The sequence below is a fragment of the Apodemus sylvaticus genome, chromosome 11 (assembly GCF_947179515.1).
Source record: "Apodemus sylvaticus chromosome 11, mApoSyl1.1, whole genome shotgun sequence".
NCBI lineage: Eukaryota > Metazoa > Chordata > Mammalia > Rodentia > Muridae > Apodemus > Apodemus sylvaticus.
The window spans coordinates 12967229-12990452 of record NC_067482.1 but is presented as its reverse complement, the minus strand read 5'-3'; the positions used below and the strand labels follow the sequence as shown (position 1 = coordinate 12990452).

General features: G+C 40.0%; 1 protein-coding gene across 2 annotated transcripts in view; it reads left to right on the top strand.

Annotated features, from left to right (window-relative positions):
* Nucleotides 1–23224, top strand: part of Bmp2k (BMP2 inducible kinase) — a 102484-nt gene that overhangs the window by 37631 nt on the left and 41629 nt on the right. For both annotated transcript variants that reach the window (XM_052198541.1, XM_052198540.1), the window contains exons 4-8: nucleotides 3043–3185; nucleotides 4644–4765; nucleotides 7001–7082; nucleotides 11358–11490; nucleotides 22352–22455. In XM_052198541.1, coding sequence (XP_052054501.1) covers nucleotides 3043–3185; nucleotides 4644–4765; nucleotides 7001–7082; nucleotides 11358–11490; nucleotides 22352–22455 — 584 coding nt within the window. The remainder of the gene's footprint in view (nucleotides 1–3042; nucleotides 3186–4643; nucleotides 4766–7000; nucleotides 7083–11357; nucleotides 11491–22351; nucleotides 22456–23224) is intronic.

Genomic DNA, 23224 nt, shown 5'->3' with positions numbered 1-23224 from the left:
CTTGTCAGTGGGAGTTGGTGTGCTTGGTGAACATTGGAAGCATACACATGAAGGAACCTCGGAAGCTAGGGTGGTGTGGGCCCTAGGGCAGGCTCTCGGGACGAAACTGCCAGTGTTCTTTCTGGTTTTGTCACTCTCTCTACTGTGGACTAAGTCAGTGTTTTTATTATTTTGCTTATCATTCAGGGGTAACGTGTACTAGTGTATAATTACATTTTTCTTTGTGCACAGCTGATTTTCCTGGGGTTAATAATTGCCCACATTTTCACTTGCCTAGTTTCTTCCCTTTGTTGTAAGGCTCCTCAGATCCTGTGCTTTGCTGCTCTGTGGTGTCGTGTGTGGGAACTTTGCTGTGTGTATCTCAGATCTTAGTGCACCCTCTGGGTCGGCAGCTTTATCCTAAAAGGAGGAATGCAGAAGCCTGAGCTGAGAATTCATGGTTTCTTTTCTCATGTGAATCTCCCATGGGGGAGGAGTGCTTTAGAGGAGTAGGGGATGAGACAACAAATTCTCTCCTTTACTTCTTGTGGCAGTCATGTGTGTATTAAGATGGGGGAGCCAGTGACACACACAGGGCAGGCACACTGGCGGGGTGGGAGGGTCGGAGAGGGGGTTCTGCAGTCAGTACATTACTTGCTCCAGTCTCTGTCTCAGTGCTTACAGACATTGTTGCCTTTTGCTTCTAAATTCACGGTTTGGTACTACGTAACTGGCTGGTTTACAGTTAAATCAGGGCTCTTAACCTGTGGGCATGAACCCCTTTGAGTTTTGAATGACCCTTTCATGGGAGTGACATATCAGATATCCTGCTCGTCAAATATTTACATTATGATTCATAACAGTAGAAAAATTACACTTATGAAGTAGCAATGAAAATAGCTTTATGGTTGTGGGTCACCACGACACGAGCAACTGAAAGAATTGCAGCATCAGGACAGCTGAGGGCTGCTGACTTAAAGAGATAGGGTGTTCTGCAGACTTCTGGAGCTCACTGGTGATTTGAGTACATTTCTATTGTTTTAGGAATAACTTAGGAACAAATTATGGCAATGTGTGACTTTCTAAGTTTATTTTGGAAGATGCTTTGTATTAATTTCTCTAAGTTGTAGCTTTCTCTATAGTAGCTTTTTTCTGTATAGTAGCTTTTTCTTAATAACAAAACACTTGAGGATTTAGTAGCAGAAAGCAGCAGTTGCTCATTATTGCTTGTACATCTGTCAGTCAGCAGCTGTGGGTGGAGCCTGGCAGGGTGGTGTTGCTGACTTTGTCAAAGGTCGTCCGTGTCTGTCTGGCAACTGTGACTGGTGGGGTAGTTCCGCTTCCTGTCTTTTATGGTCTTGTTGGCTCTCGGGCTCTCCTGGGGTGGATTCCCATAGAGATAGAAGCACCTAGCGCTCTCCCTCTCAGTGGGATGTGAATATGGTGTGTGTGTGTGTGTGTGTGTGTGTGTGTGTGTGTGTATGGGGGGGCAGTCTGTGAGTAAGAGAGTGCTGGGGCGATATTTAGGACTGAACATGCAACTGGCACACGTTCTGAAATCTTTGGTAGTTAAGAGACTCTGCATTAACTTATGCCATTGAAAGAAAAAGAAGCTTCCATGACCAAGGGTGAGAAGAACCCTGTCTCTGTGTCTGAATGAACACGAATGTTTAAAAGGCAGTCTGAGGGCTGGAGAGACTGCTCAGAGGTTAAGTGTAATGACTGCTCTTCCAAAGGTCCCGAGATCAGTTCCTAGCAACCGCATGGTGGCTCACACCCATCTGTAATGAGATCTGGTGTCTTCTGACCTGCTGGCATGCATGCAGGCAGAATGCTGTATACATAATAAATGTTTTTTAAAAAGGCAGCTTGACAACATTTCCATTTAGCAAGAAACACTGTTAGCACCGTCTCCATCCAGATCTGTGGTCTCCCCAGCCGGGAGCCTTTGGTAGGTTTATGGTCCCGTGGTTGCTGTGGCAGCTCATGCTGGGTGGGTATGCTGAAGTGGCTGAGGTGAGGGGAATCGTGAGTTTAAGTTCGGCCTGGCAGTGACAGGTGCCAGTTCCTTCCTGCAGAGCGGGATTCCAATCAGAAGCAGTTTGTTTCCTCTATCAGTCAGGCTGCTGTGTGTGTGGGCAGCAGGTTTTGTCTGGCAGGTCCACAGCTGGTCTGGTCCTCAGTGGGCAAGGTTACGGATGAGTTTTCTCCCAGTCCTATTATTTCTTAATAGGAATAAAGCATTAGTGGCTTAATTCATCAGATCCCTTTAACCTAAAATCAAGGTTATATTTTAAACCGTCAGATCGATAGTTCTCTTTGGCTTTTGAGATAAAAATATGACATGCAGCAGCTGTCAGTGTCTGACTTGTCAGACATGCCTCACCTTTCCCTCCTGCCTCCTTGGCTGCATCAGTGCCAGCCCTGTAAGTGTTATTTGTTGTCAGGAGATGTTTGTGCACAAAACTCATCACTACCCTGTTAGTTTGTCATCATTCTGTGTCCATGTGACTCTCACTGAGATACATTGTTCTGTTCTCCCCCTTCCTGTCCTTGCCCCAACCTAAATTCAAATTTCCCAGGTGAGCTCTCACATATTCTTACTATGCATTAGTATAAATTATAATCATATATCTGTGTCATTATTTTTCCTATAAAACACTATATATATATTTGTTTATCACACTTTATCCAATACAGAACAGTGTTGGGTGACTACTGCTCCAAAGAAATAACTCATTAATCATAAGGAATCTGGCAATTTTGGAAGTGGCTAAATGTTAAAAGATAGCAAATAGTATTAGGTAGATACTGTCTTTTCTCCTGTTCTGATCTCAGAGATCTTTTCTCCTGTTCTGATCTCAGAGATCTTTTCTCCTATTCTGATCTCAGAGATCTTTTCTCTGGTTCTGATCTCAGAGATGAAAATGTAGGAAGGCATGCCATGGACCAGTGCAGTAGTATAAGGCCCTTTCGAGAGTCAGCGGGTTCTAGCTGTGCTGGGTGGGCACGTCTGGGTGTTGGCTTTGTGTGGGTGTGGCCTCAGAGTCACTTCTGGTTTAGCCGGGCAGGTTGTGAACCAGATGAATAAGAAGCTGCAGACAGGCTTTTCCGAGTCGGAAGTCCTCCAGATCTTCTGTGACACCTGTGAAGCTGTCGCACGGCTGCATCAGTGCAAGACTCCCATAATCCACCGGGATCTGAAGGTAGGAACCGGGCAGCACTTGCTCTACACTTCAAATTTGAAATGCCCGTTCTTTCTCTCCCTTCCCCTGCCCCTCCCCAAGACGCCGTGCAGCTTGCTTTTGAGTTATGCCTGGTGTTTATTTTCTGACCTTTCTCACTGGAAGGAACCGAAGGTTCCTGAGGCCTTTGGTATTGGTTTGTTTTTGTGTTAGATGTATGTTCTTGAACAGTGCTTGGCACACAGCGGAGGTTCACTAATCGTTTAGTAAATAAATAAGTGAATGCCTGTTTTGGATGTTTAAATACAATTTTATATTTTATGATAAAAATAAGTGACATTTAGTGTTGATGGTCATGAAAGAAAGCTAAAACAAACTATTTTATTTATTTATTAAAACTTTATTTATTTATTAAAACTTTATTTTAGTAATGTAAATAAGAATAAAAACAAAAGACATTGCCAGAGTAATAGTAATTTATTTGGTCCTTTACATATTCCAGGCCATGTTCTGAGTACAAGTGTTTTAACTTGTTTTATTTTAATAGTAATTTCATGTCATGACTATTATTTTCCCTGTTTTTCTGGATAAGAGAACCAGAGTGGGAAAAATTAAGCAAACTGTGCTATGACGTAAATACTAAGAAACAGCAGTGGGGCTCTCTCTGGACCTGCGTTGCAGTATTCAGGACACTAGAATAGTCACAATTTGTTTTAGTTGTTTGAACTATGATTTTCAAGTTAAAGTATTAATTTAAGATTGTGTTTTTCACTGTAGGAATTTTAAATAAAAATGATGGTATAGGCTGAATCAGAAAAATCTACATTTGAAAATGCTACTTTCTTAAAATTTTTGAGACTTGATATGAGTGTAAAAAAACCTGGCCACATGCTTCAGGTTACAGTTAGAATGTTGAATAAAATTGTCAGAAGTAATGTATACGGTGAATATAAAATATGAATGAGTTTTGTCTTATTCTTGAATGTGGCCCCAAATATAAAAAAATAATTCCAAAGTAATGGCACATCTGGTTTCAAGCAGTTTGCATGTGAATATTCAACTAAGGGCGTTAGTCAGAAATGGATTTTAAATTTTTTTCACTGCTCCTTGTCTGTATGTGGGCTAAGGTCTAGGGATGGAGGAAAATGGAGAGGCACTCAGGAGATTCTTGACAGCGCCCAGCTGTCCTTCAGAGAAAGAGAGAACTTCGAAGGTTAGGGTCGAGCAGTTTTACAAACCCTTCTGGCCTCTTGCCTCTGCTTCCTGAGTTCTGGGGTCATCAGGAGTGTGCGTACCTGCTCTGGTCCATCTGTCTCTGGCTTAGGTGTTATCTGTCTGAATATACATGTGTATGTGTGTGTGTATAATGTGTATACATAAGCGTGTAGATGTATGTGTTACATATATCTGATCCCAACAGGTTAAAATACAGATAACTTTTACTTTGAAAATAGTAATCATTGATTTTCTTTACTTAAGGTAGAAAATATTTTGCTCAATGATGCTGGACATTATGTGCTTTGTGACTTTGGCAGCGCCACTAATAAATTCCTCAATCCTCAAAAAGATGGTGTTAATGTAGTAGAAGAAGAAATTAAAAAGTAAGTTTTTATCTTTATTTCATTTTGTCTTATAGATATTTTGATTAACTTGAGTCTATAGCTAGCCTCATTAATACAAATATTATATTCCATTTGTAAATTTCTTCAAAATAAAAATGATTAATATATGAATAGATAGTCTAATAGACAGTCAGTAAATACCATGAATAATTTTTTTGTCTGTGTGGTAACATTAATAATGAAACATGTAGAATTGGCTAATAGAACGATTAAGTGAAATTTAAGTGATTTAAAAAGGTTTATTTCGATATGCGTCCGAGTGTTTTGCATGTGTGTGTGCGCGTGTGGTGCCTGTGGCAGTGAGAAGAGGGCATTGGATCCCCTGGAACTACACTTAGAGATGGTTGTGAGCCACCATGTTGGTTCTGTGAACTGAACTCTGGTCTTCTGTAAGAGCAAGAGTGTTCTTAACCCCCCTGAGTCACCTTTCCATCTCCTTAAGTGTCTTTTGAGTTCAGCCTAGTGTCTTTGTGTTCACTGAAATGGAACAGCGGGTGCTTTTGAAGGTGTAAATTGCTTGAACCATGTTAGCTGTTGTTAAGAGTGTGAGTATTACATGTACTAAAAGCTATAGGAAAAGTTTAAATGCTGAGCATGCATGAAGTATTTGCTTTATTAAACTTTGCAATAATCCCCTTGCTTTCAGGGGATTATTGCAAAGCCTTCTGGAAACATACCACACATACCTTATGTTTCTACAACCTGTATTTTCAGTGGGTGCCAGGGTACTTGTAAGACCCTAACTCTTCTGGTTTTTAGCTTTAGAAAATGGAACAGACTGTCTTAGAGCACTTCCTGAAGTGACACAGTTGACAGCAGTCTATCAGGATAGGGTCTTCTCAGTAGTCTCCTTCATCATAGATTCTCAATCTGACCTACTTGTATAATACAGTTACACAGGCTGTATAGTAAATGTTATAATAGTGACATATAGTATATGTTATAATAGTAGCGTGTACTATAGACTACGTATTTCTACTCAGAAAACAGCTTAGAACGACGTATTAGCTTCTGTAAGAACAAACCCTCAGTAAACATGCAGACACATCCAGTAGAACGCAAGGATAGGAACATTGTATGTTGGCTTCTTAGGGTCCATGTAATTATAACATCTTTTGGGTGAATATTTCTAGTGGCTACTTGAGGTCTCAAGTATCTCTGATCTGTTAGATGTTTAATTTGTTGCATTGTGTGGTATAGTTCAGGCTCAGTGCATTGTGGGATATAGTTTAGGCTCAGTTACATGTTTATGAGGTTTGGAATATGGTGTGGGAAGCTCATGAGGAGGTCCCATCCTTTGTGACTCAGTGTAAGGCTGGTGGTCTGATTCTTGAGTTCCCAAGCATGCACCAGGGCCAACTCTGTTTGGTTCTGGGATATAACGATCAGTGGTCTGCCGTTATGAAGCTTATATTCTGGTTCCTCTGCAGTAATACATTCAGATGTCTTACCTGGAAGAGTAATTTGAGAAAAGTAAGATGTTAGAATGTTGTGATTAGATTTTCTTGTAAAATAAAGTGTATAAACACTAAAAAATTTTTTGTTGTAATAAAGGTTGTCTGTTCATACTCTTATGATTTCTGCTATGAGATTTGACTACTACTTGATTAAAAATTTCTGTTCTTAGGAGATATGAGGTTTTTGTTAATGAATATTGATTTATAGTGTCTTTCAATTCCAAAGAACTTAGGCTGGTCTTCATATTAGAATTGTACATAATGTGTATAATTGAGTTACAGTAACAAGATAATTCTTAAAGAGAGTTATAAAATCTCAGAACATTTACTACTGTGTGTGACTGATTGCATTAACATCTATAAACCAAACTCCTTAGGAAAGGGATGAAATAAAATTTTGAGAATTCATTTTTTACTTTTAATACATGAAAATATTTTGATAAGGAGACTGTTATAGTTAACTGAATTATTTCATGTAAGTCAACAGAAATTATTTTCAATAGATTATCTTTTAAGTTTTTATTAATAAAGAAAATTCAACTTTTATATAATTAGAGATACTATTGCAGTTGCTGAATAAGTGTCTATGGATGCTATCTATGTCTTGTTTCATTTAACTCTTGATAGATTTTAAAATCAGTATCATTTCTATATATTTCTGAACCCAAAGAGCCTGTTAGGTTGTGTTTTATAGAAGCCTATCTTACCTGTCTTTTTGTATTTGAGTGCATCTCCTTTGTTTAATTCCTGTTGCCAGATACACGACCCTGTCATATAGAGCCCCAGAAATGATCAACCTTTACGGAGGAAAACCGATCACGACCAAGGCTGACATCTGGGTAAGGCTCAAGGCTGTGCGTGCTTGTAGCTGAGTCCCCCCCTCTTCCCCCCCCCCCCCCCATGTGCTGCTGCCTCCCAGAGGCGGCTACCCTGCAGCCAGGAGCATCTTACTAAGGAGAATGCTGGGGTGCTTCATCTTCCAAGTCAGGAGACGGGATGCTCTTGTTGAGGAGATGGGATACTTGTAGGTACCATAGCTGCCACCACAACCATTTTTAGTGTTTAGATTATAGGTGAATGCTTACAGTTTTCAGTTTTGAATGAGTGGGATTTTGGCTGATGGCAATATGGAAAATCTGGGTGGAATTGTTAAGCAATTACACTATAAGTTTCTGAAATATTTTATGATGTTTTGAGTGGAAACTAATACAAGTAAACTTTTTCTAATTCTAAATATGTCATTAACTACTCTTATTTAGTATATATTTATCTGGATTTAATTATACCAATAGATAGTGTTAATGTATAGAAAAAAAAAACCTGTTTGGAATCTCATATCTTTTTCAAACTTGTAAGCAAAATACATTTTGGATTGTATTTACTAGTCTAAGCAACTCTCTCAAACTGAGTGCATTGAACAATAACTGTAGTTGCATTTTCAAGAGCATATTATCAGAGTATGTTAAAAAATAATTGCAGGGCTTACAAAAGAAATGAGATAGTTTTCTTTTTTTTTTAAATTTAATTCAAATATTATCTATTTTGTGTAAGGCCACATGCTGTAGCATATGAGTGGAGGTCAGACAACTTTTAGAGTTTATTGTCTCCTTAGAACTTGGATTCCAAGTGTCCCACCCAGGTGTCCAGGGTTAGTGGTGAGCGCTTCCCTGCCTGGCTCCCCGTGCCAGCTCCACATGTGTAAGTGTAAGCCCGCGACTCTGCTCGCTGCTTCCCCTGGCCTGCTCCCTCCCGGGCTTGGAAGCCATAGCAAACCCAAGAAGGAGATGGATGGTCTTGCAAGGTCATCAAATATTTGGGATCTTGCAACACATTTATTTATTTGTTCATTTATTTATTTGTTTATTTATTTTTTGGTCAGTGATTCTTAAGGTAGTTGAGTTTTAAACTATGTTAAGAGTAAACCAAATTGGAACAAAATTTGCTTTAATTATTTTGACATTGTGCCAGTCTCTGATTCAGTTAAATTTCCCGCCCTTGGCATTAACATTGGATTGATTTGATAACTTATAGAAATATTGATGATTATGTGTAATACAGAGTGCAGAGTGAGTTGGATATTAATCTATAAAGTGGAATGATTCCAGGAAGTGACAGTCGAGCCCTATTCTGGCCTCCTTTTGTGACTCCTTTCAGTTCCTAGTGCCTGGACTATTCCAGCAGCACAGCAGCCGCCGCCGCTGCAGCCTTACCACGGCCTCACCACGGTTTCGAAACCAGCCGGTGGTTTGTTTCTCCCTGAAGCACAAAGTTGTTATCTAGTATATTATTGCAATGTATGGGATTGTTCTTCATTTGTGACTTCTAAAATGAGGTTTAGTGTATGTGTAAATAAGTACATAAAGATTTAAAAGGAAAAAAAGTGTCAACATAGTGTCTGTTTCCATGCCCATGACGAATTATGACATGTTGCACTTAGTGCAAATGGAACAGAAAACCCCTTCATTTCAGGTGTGAGTCTCTTCAGTTTGATGAAAAATTGTATTTGATTGTTTTGTCTCAAGAACATATACTGTTAAAGGAATTACAGTGTTCAGGTGAAGTAGTCATAGAACATTTTATATTTTGCTAAAAAATGTTTGTTCCCTTGAGAGTTCCCTTGAAGTTATTTTTATTTTGACATCCAGGATGCTGAATAGAAATGCTAATTGGCTTTTTGTGAAGAAAACTGAGCATGATGATGGCCTTCAGAACCAGCCTACTCGCTCCTTCTCGTTTCTCACAAAGTTTGTTGTGTGTGTATCAAGTGACTAAAGATGAACTTACTGTGTTTATACAATGCAAAGTATTTCACTCTTTTTCCCACCGTTGCTGGGGTGGGGCGTGTGCTAGGAAGCACTGTACTCCGTACTGCACCCTAAGAGCCCCACAGCCACTCTCCTTTTACAGTAAGCTGGCATTGCCAAATTTATATGTACATCCTCACATTTAATCTAAACCAATGAAAATGACCAAGAGTTGATTGGCAGGCTAAAATTGGTGGAAATGCAGGTTGCATTTATATTGAAGGCTATCTGGATGGTGAAAATACGTAATTTAATGCAAATATTATGCTTTTACTAGTATTTTTATAGTTGTTGAATGGGAATCTCATGTTCAGTTTCTTGTATCTTCCCCATAGAAAACCAGCCATCATTACTGTTTTAACCATATCGGCTGGGTAGTTCCAGTTAGTATCATTACCATTTTAGTCATCATATAATAGCATATTATATAATAGCATTATAAAATAGATTTTCAAGTAAAGGTATTAGAATTTCTAGAGCTTTGAGATGTCTTCACTAAAAGTGTTATAATTGAAAATATTATTTTAAAATTGGTATTGTACTTGCAAAGGTTTCTGTATATTATAGTCTTCATAGAAATAAAAATACTTGTTAGTTGTGGATTTGTGAAATAGATATGCGGGAAATGTGACAGCAGAAAGCTTATCTTCTAATTAGCTAGTATCAGCCATAATGCTGATACAGCTTGTGCTGACTGCTCGGTAACTTCTTTAGAATTTGAAATGCCCCTTACCCTTGTGGCTTGAACTGTTATCTTCTAACAAAGTGATTATTTTGTGAACTGAAAATTCTCTCTCTCTCTCTCTCTCTCTCTCTCTCTCTTAAAATTGTGTCACAGGTTTGAATTGTGGCAGCTTAGTGTAAATGTACTATGCTACTTTTCTAGAAAAAAACTTGTACTTTAGAATGTTTTCTCTTCATGTCAGTAGAGAGACTTATTCTTGCTGTAACGTTTATTCTATAAACTCATTCAAGTTTAGCAGACAGAGCCTACAGATTAGTATAGAAAAATGTTTAGTATTATTTGTGGAAGCAGAGTTAATTTTAAAGATAGTCTGTGTGGATGTGTGTGTGCATGCACCATGTGAGTGCTAGTACCCGCGGAGGCCTGACAAGGCATGAGACTTGTGGAGCTGGAGTTAAAGGTATTTGTTTGCTTCTGACATGGGTGCTGGGAACTAAACTCAGATCCTCTGCAAGAGCAGCACGTGTGAATGGTTGAATGATCTCTCCAGCCCCAGAGAGTTAAATCTTTTTATTGAACCTAACTTATTGCCTGTGTGTATGTGTGGAGGCCAGAGAACAATTTGAAGGCCCCTCTTGCCTTTCCACCTCATGAGTCCTGGGCATTGTACTTAGGTTCTCAGACTTGTTGGCACAGGCCTTTACCCATCTTCTGCTCTATGCATCAGTTTTTAAGCTATGAAATAATGATCAGTAATATTTATTGATGGTTGTCTTAACTTTGATGACAACCTACTCATATTGTGAATTATAGTCTTTAAATCATGTTTTATAGTGAGTTTTAAGATAATTTGTTTAAAACGGGCCTTATGTTCCTTATGTTTCCTTTAATTGGAGTTCCTATTGCTGTGATAGGCACCATGACCAAGCAACTTGTGGAGGAAAGGGTTTGATTTATCTTCCAGCTTATGTGTCCATCACTTCGGGGAGCCTGGGCAGAAATGTAGAGGCAGGAACTGAAGCAGAGACCATGGGGGAATGTTGCTTCCTGGCTTGCTACCTGTGGCGCGCTCAGCCTGCTTTCTTAAGTCACACAGCACCATTAGCCCTAGGGTGCCCCACCCACAGTGGGCTGGGCCCTCCCAAGTCAATCACTAATTATGAAAATGCTTCCATAAACTGCCTGTGGCCATCTGATGGAGGATATCTTCTCGCATGTACCTGTGTCGAGTTGGCAGTACTAATAAGGACAGTACAAGTAGATACTGTTTTCATCCAAAAGGAACCGGCCAGGTTTATTTTCGTTACCCATGACACAGAGAGCAGCTTATCCAACCTATCACAGATGCAGCAGAGAAAGGTTGGACCAAAGGCTTTTTTAAAAATTTTAAACATTTTACTTGGTTAATTAGTAATGTGATCCCAGATAGGAAGATCTGCCTTGTTGGTTTTTAAAGGCATGCGTAGCTGTGGTTTTCTTGGTGGGCTGAGGGCTGTGCTCTGGGCCTTGCGTATTTAAGCAAGAGGACTGCCACTTAGGTTCAGTGCTGGCTCTGGTCTTGGCTGTTTTATGTTCCGTGGCTGATGGACGAGTACTAATGATGTTCCCATTTCTTTGTTTTGCAGGCCCTGGGATGTTTACTGTATAAACTTTGTTTCTTCACTCTTCCTTTTGGTGAGAGTCAGGTTGCTATCTGTGATGGCAGCTTCACCATCCCGGACAATTCTCGCTACTCCCATAACGTACATTGCTTGATTCGTAAGTATTTGGAAAGATGTATTAATATTGTTTTTTCAGACACTGTACTTTAGATTTTTCATTTCATGTAGTTTTATAAACTATAGTAAAGATATTTAAAAATGGTTATATTACCTTTATAGAGGGGAGAACAATCTAATCACTAATGAGTACAAGAATACTCTTGCCCTCCTAGATAAGATTTTTATGGCAGCAGTTACATTATTAAGACAACCAGAATTACTGTGGACACTTATAATAACCTTTAATTGTTCAGGTTTTGTATATTTGAAACCAAATATCCACATAGTTAATAAATAACCAGATTTCCTTTCAGCCTTTTCAAGGGCCTTTGCTTCCTTTTACAAACTGTAATTTAACATTTTGTACATGTAGATGATAACATTTCTGAGAAAGGTCTCTGAGGGGAGGGGCAGCCGTTGACCGTAAACTCCGTTAGGGCAGCGCTCACTCCCACAGCTTCCTCTGCTCCAGCTAAAGCATCCATAGCACTGCAGCTCACTCTCCTGCTCTTCAATCACCCACTTGTAGACCCTGTGGCAAGGACAAAGTAGACATATGATAAAGATGCATTTAAACTTAGCCAAGAAAATGGTTGGAAATAGATCATTTTCTTAGCCATTTGTGACCAAAGATAGAGCTAAGTCTTCCTTTTTTTTTTTCTGTTAAAATGTCACATAAAAATATTTAAATGTAAAGAATAAAATATATGCTGAAAGAAAATAGGCCTGGACTTAATCATATGTCTAGAATATAGAAATGTAGGCAGCCAACCTGGGGTTATAAAACAGCCCAGTGATGTAAACCTTTCTGTCTTTGAGCCTGCCCATCTGACTTGGGTGTTGTGGTGCTGTGATTGTCGTGCTGGGGAGGCAGATGCAGGAGAACGCAGCGAGGGCCTGGGCACTGAGTTACAGTAGGAAGATTGGCTCATCAAAGCCACGGGCGGCCGGGTACACGGTGCTCAGTGGCAGAGTGCCTGCCTAGTAGGCACACACTCACATCTCTGGGTTCATTCTTGATGTGTATTTGAGAAGTAGACAGTGTTCCTAATGCATGTCCTTCTATAAACCGAGGGAAAGGGCTCCACGGTAAGATATTGGTCATGATGTCCAAGAGAAAAAGGGACATAAATGACGTAGTGTGATTTGCAAACTTTTAAAGCACAGAATTTCTATGATACAGATTTGCTCAATGATACTGGAATTTGGGGAATTATATCATCTTGATACACAAAGTACTTTGTGTCATCCAGAATGGATTTCCTAGGCAAGGAGAGACAAAATAATGGAGAAGTAGGAAAAGGAAACAGCTGAAGCCTGGCTGAGAGCAGTGTGTGTGTGTGTGTGTGTGTGTGTGTGTGTGTTTGTGTGTGTGTGTGTGCCTGTGCCTGCCTGCCTGTGTGCTGTGTTCTTGTACGACTTGGGTCCTAGAACCCTGAGTGGGGTAAGGAGGGAATGAAGAAGCCAAACATCCATACAGAAAACTAGGACCCAGTGGTGTGGACTGACTGACGGAGAAGCCGCAGCACTCTGGAAGCTCACTGAACGAGGAGGCAGTCTTCATTGCCATAGCCTTGGTCCAGGGGTCGGGAGGAAAAGCTACAGTGCATGTTTCTTGGACAACCATCAGTATTTACACTCTGCCGTGACGACAGCTTTGACACTCTCATGGGGCTGAGGCAGTGGGGTCCTTGTCATGGCAAACTTAACACTACAGCAGGACTCAGGGATGCAGGACTTCAGCACTCAGGGAAATACTATGACACGTGTTTCTTACAGATCCCCTTGCTCTCAGCAGAGAGCTCTGTATCTGTTCTGTAGCTCCTCAAACCTGTGCAGTAGTGTCAGCTCTCAACTCAAGTCTCTGTTGTGAGGCACCTGGCAGCATTGTTTATGTGTGCTTTCTGGTCCGAGCCAGCCCCCAGGCAAATCTGAGCTGCCTGTAAGTCTGCAGTGGCCTTGGCGGCTGCGCCCTAGGTCCCCACAAATAGGCTTGTCAGTCTCGTGACATGGTCCAGCCTTACCTTTTCAACAGGAGTTCTGGTTTAGTGTACTATTTTGTAGAATGATTTTTAAATCAGCAGACATAATTCCATGCATATTTAAATATTAAACTCTGAGCCTTCTCTATCTTATGTAATAATGTTCTCAAAACATTTAAAACAATAGAAGCATACAGTAATTCCTATTAATCATAATGCTCAAAGATTAGAGAGTGGACTTTAGTTGCTATGTTCTCTGGTTAATTGAGTTTCAGTGTTTTGTGGCAGACAAATATATATTTTATATATTATTAAAGCTATAACTTTTGTTGCTAAGTATAATGTTTTAGCAATAATTGAATGTACAGTTTTAGTGGGGGTTTTGAAATGTCTTAAAGGCTCAGAATGTTCTCATTGACTAATTCTGTGTGGAAGGCTGGGCAGCTTATGCATTGAAATGTGATTTTATTCCCAAGTAGTATTGAGTTTCTCTGTGTTTATGTGTGACACCCATATGTGTGTGGGAATGTGTTTGTGTAGGACTGTGGTAAGCATGATAATACTGTTGATAATTTTAGGTTCAATTAGAGTTTAATTAATTGCTAGTTTACCATGTAGCATATGCTTCTTTTATTTGACCATAAATATGAAGATTTTGGTTTCTGCTATCCATTTGACTATGCCAAAATTGAAAAGGAGCAAATAAACTAAAAGCATTCAAGTAAATTTGGAATTGTAATACACCTATGAGTTTTAAGACAGGCTAGGGATTTGCATTTCCCTGATGACTAATGATGTTGAACATTTCTTTAGGTGCTTCTCAGCTATTCTATATTTCTCAGGTGAAAATTTCTTGTTTAGCTCTGTACCCAATTTTTTAATAGGGTTATTTGGCTCTCTGGAGTCTAAATTCTTGAGTTCTTTGTATATATTGGATATTAGCCCTCTGTCAGATGTAGGGTTGGTTCGTAGAGATCTTTTTCCAATTTGTTGGTTGCTGTTTTGTCCGATTGACAGTGTCCTTTGCCTTACAGAAACTTTGTAATTTTATGAGGTCCCCTCTGTCAATTCTTGATCTTAGAGCATAAGCTATTGGTGTTCTGTTCAGGAATATTTCCCCAGTGCCCATGTGCTCAAGGCTCTTCCCAGTTTCTTTTCTGTTAGTTTCAGTGTGCCTGGTTTTATGTGGAGGACCTTGATTCACTTTGAGTTGAGCTTAGTACAAGGAGATAAGAATGGATCAACCATTTGTTGAAAAGGCTATTTTTTTTTCTACTGGATAGTTTTAGGTCCTTTGTCGAAGATCAAGTGACCATAGGTGTGTGGGTTCATTTCTGGGTCTTTAATTCTATTCCATTGATCTACCTGCCTGTCATTGTACCAATACCATGCAGTTTTAACACTGTTGCTGTGTAGTACTGCTTGAAGTCGGGGATACTGATTTCCCCAGAAGTCTTTTTTGCTTTTTTTTTTTTTAACTGTTGAGAATAGTTTTAGCTATCCTAGGTTTTTTGTTATTCCAGATGAATTTGAGAATTGCTCTGTCTAACTCTAGATTTCACCTCACACTAGTCAGAATGGCTAAGATCAAAAACTCAGGAGACAGCAGGTACTGGCAAGTATGTGGAAAAAGAGGAACACTCCTCCACTGCTGGTGGGATTATAAGTTGGTAAAACCACTCTGGAAATCAGTCTAGTGGTTTCTCAGAAAACTGGGCATGATACTACTAGAGGACCCCATTATACAACTCCTGGGCATATACTCAGAGGATTCCCCAGCATGTAATAAGGATACATGCTCCACTATGTTCATAGCAGCCTTATTTATAATAGTCAGAGGCTGGAAAGAACCCAGATGTTCCTCAGTGGAGGAATGGATACAGAAAATGTAGTGTATTTACACTATGGAATACTACTCAGCTATGAAGAGCAATGAATTCATGGAATTCTTAGGCAAATGGGTGGAACTGGAAAATATCATCCTAGGTGAGGTAACCCATTCACAAATGAACACACATTGTAAGCACTCACTGATAAGTGGATAATATTAGCCCAGAAGCTTGGAATACCCAAAACACAATTCAATATCAAATGATGCCCAAGAAGAAGGAAGGCATGGCCCCTGGTCCTGGAAAGGCTCAGTGCATCAGTGTAGGGGAATACCAGGACAGGGAAGCGGGCATGGGTGGATTGGGAAATGGGGTGGGAAGAGGGCTTATGGGACTTTTGGGAGATGGATCCAGGAAAGAGAAAATCATTTAAAATGTAAATAAAGAATATATCTAAAAAAAAAAAAAAAGGCCAGTGAGATGACTCAGTGGGTAACAGTGCTTGCTGAGCGGGCTCAGTGCTGCCGGAGCCAGGTGCAGACGCCTCCATGGAAGGAGAGAACTGCGTCCTCAGAGTTGACCCCTGACCTCCACATGTGCATATCCACAAACCCACAGACCACCAGTAACGCTTGTAAGTCCTAATAGCTTACCTCTTGTCAAAAATTTTATAGACGTTATTTTTAAAATGCTGTACTAAAGTACAGATTTTGAAAAACTATCATGTATTTGCGTATAATGTAATGCTAAAACCCATTGAATTCTCTGAATTCTTTGTTTATATCTTTCACATGTAGCCTCGCCTACTTCTCACTGTCATATTTAGTTGTTTCTGTGTCTATAAAATGCAGTTAGTGTTTTCATTGCTTTAAACTGAGTCCTGCATTCAGAGAACCGAGTGTTGTGTAGCCGTACTTTCATGGTTTTTGAATTTCAAAGTTTTCAGTGCTAAATTTTATGTATTCAGTACATATACTTTTACGTAAGTAATTGTAATACTAATGCTATTTATATCCATTTGATGTCACTCAGAATGTTTGAATTAATTAATCATGAGTTAATAGCCAGTTCAATAAAGCTGTGTAGTTTTGTGGCTATGCAGGTATTTGAATATGCTCCTGTTAGCAGCAATCCGGGTGGAGTTGTGACTGTGCTTTTATTAGTCTTATCTTTCTTCCCTGTAGACTTTCCTTAAAAGCAGCCATCTTCACTTGATTCCAGTTAAGCACACGATGCTGTTGCTGTGAGGGTGAGGAGCGAGCACTTTCATTTTTGAATCTACGAGTTGCAAAGATGGTCAACAGTGGAGAATGAGAAACATCACTTACCCCAGCCCCCATTCCTTCCCTTAACCCTTATTCCTGCCCTACCACTACCACTAACCCGAGCCCTATCCCTTACTCTTAACCTGACCCGAACCCTAATCCTTACCCTTACCCAACCACTAACCCTTAGCCTAACTCTTACCCTTACCTTTACCCTTACCCTTAACCTAAACCCTACCCTTACCCCAACTCTTACTTCTATCTCTACCACTAATCCTACCCCTGCCACTAATCCTACCTCTATCCTTACCTACTCCTAATCCAACTCCTACCCCAACCCCAAACCCTACCTACCTTTACCCCTATGCCTACCCCTGCCCCTGCCCCTAACTCTACACCTACACCTAACTCTACCCCCTTTTAATCTTTCCCTTACGTCAGCCTTACCCTTACCCCTACCTGGGTAGTTATGGAGATAGACAGGGCCCACTTACCTTACCCTCAGCTTCTCTCTCATAAAGTGGGTCATGGACATATAGATGTGTAGCAGGGGCTAGTAAAACCTGTGGAACCCATCAGACTCAGTTACATCTGCAGTTGCTGATTTGCTATAGGACATTAGGTACCTCTATCTCAGAGTCTCTGATTCTAAAATGGGCCCACTAAAGAACATGTGGGCAACACTCAGTTGACACAGCAGTTTTTACACATGCACATGCACAATGATTGAAGAAGACATAACTGAGAGGGAGTCAGTGGGGAGAGGGTTAAAGTGCGGTACTCGTTAGGAAATTCTGAAAGTCCATTGACAAGTGCCTGCCTCTGAGTTCTAGTGAGAATCACAAATCATTACAAATGCTTGTTAGTGAGTGATTGTGTACCCTTCCCTGCTGAGGTCCGCCTCACTGACAGCCACATTACAACTGTGACTTTGTGTCACACTTGGTCCTGCAGATCTCTATAGGTGTTTGGAGCACAGCCTGTAGCTTTGTGGTGACTCTCCTGAAGGTGTGCCGTCCATTTCCTACATTCCAGAGTCTCCTGGTACCACTAGGAAGGTTCTGTGTCCCACCCCATCTACACTGTGATGTCTGTACTGTGAAGCTCTGTTTCTTGCTTTTGGTTCACTAACTGCTTGCAGTTGTCAGGTTCTGACACTTAGCGCTTTTATTCTAATTAAATTAATTTTAGCTCCTATGCTGTGGAAAGCCAGAGTTGCCTTACTTCTCCTAAATGCATAATGGGAATTAAACAGCGTACAAACAGAATGGAGTAGTATTTTTCCTGTGTCCCTCTTGTCTTCAGAGGTTGTTAGCACACATCTAGTCTTGCTTTATCTATGCGCTCACCTGTTCTCTCACATAGCTTTGGGGAGAATACCTCAGACACAATAATACTGAGAGTAAACCCAGCATAAGATAGTATTTCCTTGAGGACGCTCACTGCTGCGGGATTGTCACCTGGCAGTTAGAGGCCTGCTGTTAACTTCTAGTGCGTGTGTCAGGACTGTCACACATGGAGTTTCCTGGCATATTTGTAGTGCCACTTACTGTCCTGTTTGTAGTTTTCTGGCATATTTATAGTGCCACTCACTGTCCTGTTTGTAGTTGAGTGTATATTCAGTTATTACATTTGATCACTAGTAAATAGATTTAGATGTAGAGTCAAACACCTCACATGTAAATTTCTGTAGTAATCTATATGGGTTGACAGATGCATAAATTAAAACTGCTTAAAATATAGTTTTAAAATTGTGATTTCTCAGAAAAAGCTTTAAAATGAATAGTAAAGTTTTTCTTTTCAGCATATTACTCTATTACTGTAATACATGGAATTCACTGGTAGGGAGGGAGGGCTTTATGGAAAGAGAAAATTAATATGTTCTAGGCAGGCGGACTCAGGATCCCTAACAAGGCATCTTTCCTTTACCGTTGTGAAGCTGTTGGAGGAGAGGCACTGTTGGGCTCGGCTGGGTCTAGGTGGAGGCATGCGCCTCATTCCCTGAGCCCTGACTCCTGCCCACCCTCGCCCTGTTGGGATGTGGAAGGTGCTGTCCTTCTCTCACAGATGTGTGTGAAGGCCAGCTGCTTGAGTGCTTTGTGATGAGAAGTGTGTGGAAATCAGCTGAAAGTGTCTGGTTTCATCAGGAACTATGGGAGTACTGAGAACCCCATTCCAGGGTGCATTGCGTGCTTTTGTCAATAGAAGGTCACACAAGTGTGATGCGAGATATTGTGTTTCTCCAAGGCTAACTTTTGTGTTAAACATGGTTTTGTGGAAAAAAAATGGTTTTGTTTTCTTGTAAATAGGGGTTGATGATAGTTGTGATAGCCCAAGTAGTGTAATTTCTGTGTTCTCTGCCTTTGCTTTTCAAGGCACTATCACCTCTGTTTCTTAATCTCTTCCTTCTCCAGAAAGCACATTTTTTTTTAATAGAGTTATGGACTGGGATTTAAGACATTATAGACATAGACAAGCTATTTGGAAAATGCTTTTTGGAAAAGATACCATTCTATCTATCTATCTATCTATCTATCTATCTATCTATCTATCTATCTATCTATCTGTCTGTCTGTCTGTCTGTCTGTCTGTCTGTCTGTCTGTCTGTCTGTCTGTCTTGTCTATCTATCTATCTATCTATCTATCTATCTATCTATCTATCTATCTATCTACCTACCTACCTACCTACCTACCTATCTCTATCCATCTATTTTACCATTAATTTATTTATTCACTTTATATCGCAATCACAGCCTTCTTCCTTCCCTCCCCCTCACTCAGTCCTTCCCTCCCCCTTCTCCTCTGAGAAGGTTGGGTCCCCTCTGAATACCACCCCTCTTTGCTACTGAGAGCAGATAAAGCAGCCCAGTTAGGGGGAGCAGGATTCATAGGCAGGCAGTGGAGTCAGGGACAGCCCCTGCTCCAGTTGTTCAAGACTCACATGAAGACCAAACCCCGCTACATATGTGCGGGGCACATAGGCTCAGCCCTTGTCTGTTCTTCCGCTGGTGGTTGAGTCTCTGGGAGCCCTCAAGGGTCCAGGTTGCAATTAAGTCCCAGCATTGAACGGGACTAAAGCTGGTAACCTTGTACTTTAGATTATGGTGTACAGTAACCCAGGGAGTGCATTTTACAGCTCTAGTTCTTAAAGAGTTCGGAATTATATATTATTTTAATTAGATTCTTAATGATTTCATATTGAATTTTTCTTTTTTTATTATTTCAGTGTCTAGTAATTTCCAATTAAAAACATCTAGAGATTTTTTTTAAAAAACCTTTTTTCTGCCTGTGGATTTTACTAATGATTATTAGTCATCTTATTATTTGGAGTTTAAAATTAAATCTGGGGGCTGGTGAGTTGATTCAGTGCAGACAGATATTTGCTGCGTGCACAAGTCTCACAACCTTAGTTTGATCCCTGGAGTATGTGTAAGTGTGGAAGGAGAGACCCTAATCCACAGAGCGGTGCCCTGCCAGCCACACACGTTTCTTGACACACAAGTCCATCAGTACATAAACTAAAACAGCAACAACAAGAAGCCAGAGACGCGGCCATGAGTCCATTGGATAAGTCCGCCATCTTTACTGGAGAGTGAGACCATTTCATCTGAAAGTTCTAAACCCGGGATGTTCTAAAACCTGAAACAGTGGGCATGGATTTGATGTCGTGTGGAGAATCTCACCTAATATCATGACCACTTGTCAAAATACAGGTGCCTTAATAGCATTGTGTAAAAGTTCTTCCTTCAGGATATTTGTATCGTGAGTCTGAAGGCTGTGATACCGTGCTCTCTCTTGAGAGAATTTCCGGGTCTGGTACTGCCTAGAGCGTACAGTACAACCCGCTCCGATTCTCTTTACTGCCTTCAGTGGCAGGAAAGAAGCGTCCCGAGCTCAGGTCAGGATGCTTGAGGGCTCTCTTTGTACAAATGTAAGAAGTATTTCTTAGGTGAAGGGAGGTCTCTGCGGAAGCACACTCTTCTGCAGAACTTTTTTTCAGCTAAACTGAATTTAGAAATTATGTCACAGGTCTCTGTTGGAGGACTGTGAGATGTGATCTGCTATCACTGCAGGTCCTTTAAGGATGCTGTTCTCGCTGGAAGCCATCTTTAGCGAGATCTGAAGGGAATTTGATCTGCTTTTGTAACAGAAGAACTGATTTACTTCGTAACATCTGTATTACAGATGCTGTAATTTGTGCACCATATAGGATCGAGTTACTCTGTGGTGACAGAAACCGAATTTGGAGCCTACGTTTATAATAAGATAGCTAGTTTCTTCATTATCCGCCCCTGCTTTCTGTTATACTTGCTTTCTCATATATATGACAATACCTTATGCTTTCTGTAGCCAAATTGAGGCTTTATAGGGATAAATATTTACTATTAGCTACTTTTAAAGTTAAATTTTAAAGATAAATATACCATTAAAGTATACCATTAAAGTATAATATAAGGTATTTTTGTGATTTTGATGTTTCTTGTAATTTGGTTGTCTTTACGTAATCTCAACAAATACTGTTAAAATATGTCAAAATATACTTCACTTTGTTAAATTAATTTTAGTGCTGTTTTAAAAACATTTAATGTTCTTGGTATTAAGATATAATTTCTCATAGAAGATAAATATACCTTATAGATCTCTCAGCTCTTTTTGTTTGTGGGAGTTAAATATAAACTAATAAATATTTGAAAGAAATGTTTTTACCTATTTTAGTCTAATAGTGATACTATTAGACTATAAATAACTATATATAACTATATCTTATATATCTTAACTATAAATAACAAACTATATGTTAGCATTAAAAACATATATACCATACACATGGGTAATTTTTGTGTTTTTAGAATCAGAGTCATCATCTTGTGCCCCGTGCTAGGCCTTGTTTCTGGTGCCGCCGTTTCTCGTTCTTTGTTTGAGGTGTGAGGGATACAAGGGGGTTGAGTCCATTTTGACCTGTAGCTTAGTCTTAGGGCTATGAACTTAATACTAGTAATCTTGAGATTAGCTATCATAATTTTTAATTTTAAACACATTTAAGTAGTTTAAGCATTAAGCACTTTAAGGGCAGTAAAGTAGAAGTATGGAGACGGCCACATAATAACTTTTTTAGTTACAGATTATAAATTTCAACTGTGTGAAATTTGAAACAGAGGCCACCCCAAAATAGATAAATAGTAGTGAGTGGACCTTGGGTTAGACAGAATATCTCAGGGACTCCAGGCAGTGCTGTAAGGTCAGTGTAAATATGCTAATAGTGCATTCTAAAACTGTTGGATGGCCGACGGTGATGAGGAGAGAGAGTACTGACCCAGGGCTGTAGTCCGTGTTGTTAGCATGTCAAGGCATGCATCTTGCAACCGTCTGCTGCTCTGCTAAGTGACTAAGATAGTTTAAATGAAGGTCTTAGGATAACAGGTTAACTCTAAAGGGAATTGTTTTAGGGGCCCCCTTCCCTGCCTCACTGTGTCTCCTGAGCTTTCGTGAGTAGTTAGGTATTCTCTAAGTGCAAAGGTTTTGTGTTTTTAATTCACTTTTTGTGGGGGTCACCTTTTCAAGAGTTGAATGTGTGCTATCTCCCCAGCACAGAGATGGTCTGTGACTGCCTCTGTAGTGCACTCATGGCTACAGGTTTACTTTTAGGAAAAGCTTCTGCCATTTTCTCTAAGCACTGGCTAGAATCATGGACTGCAGACTAGAACAGCCCCTCCTCCCATAATTCGCCTCTCTATAGTACTTGTCTTCAGTCAAACAGCTTAGCGTTTGATTTGTTATTACAGGGTTCATGCTTGAACCAGACCCTGAGCACAGACCTGACATATTTCAAGTATCCTACTTTGCATTTAAATTTGCCAAAAAGGATTGTCCGGTCTCCAACATCAATGTAAGTAGTTTTTCAAGCAGGTAAAACTTTAAAATCCATTTAAATTGTGCGTATAAGTGTGTATGCATGCTTTGAGAGCTACCTGTTTCATGACAAGTAGTCATGGTGGTGCTGTGCTGTTTTCATAGGAAGCCTGTTTCTTAGACTTTGCTCAGGTATTTTGGAGAGCTTCAGCAGGAAGCTTTGCACTGTGCATGGAAACACTCCGTGGCATATGTCAGTCACACAGCATAAGCTGTTATTAATGTATCTGATAGAAACAGGATTTTAAGTGTTTTGTTTTTGTTTTTTAGCCAAGAGGTGTGGTCAGATAGCACTGACACAGATACTAAGCACATGCTAAGTGAAAAAACCGTGGGACTGTTTGAAGTGTAAATAGTAGAGGCCTTGGAAAGGGAGAGACCTTCAGTATTTTTTCAGTAGTTTTTATCTTTATAATGGCAAATCTACTTGTCTCTCTGCTGTAAAAATAAAGATAGCAATTATAATGATTAATGTGTAGTCTAGTAGCCCAGGCTAGGCCAAGTAAGACACTCATTTGGGGATGACTGATTTTACTCAAAGGTTTTGGTTTCTCTCTCTCTTTTTCCTTGCTTTCTTCCCTCGTTGCCTGCCTACCTGCTTTCTTCTTCTCTTCTTCCTTTTTAAATTTAGTTTTTTAAAATTTATTTATTTTTTTGAGACAGAGTCTCTCTACATAGCTCTGGCTGTCCTGGAAGTTACTCTGTGCACCAGGCTGGCCTTAAACTCACAGGTCTGCCAGAGTCTG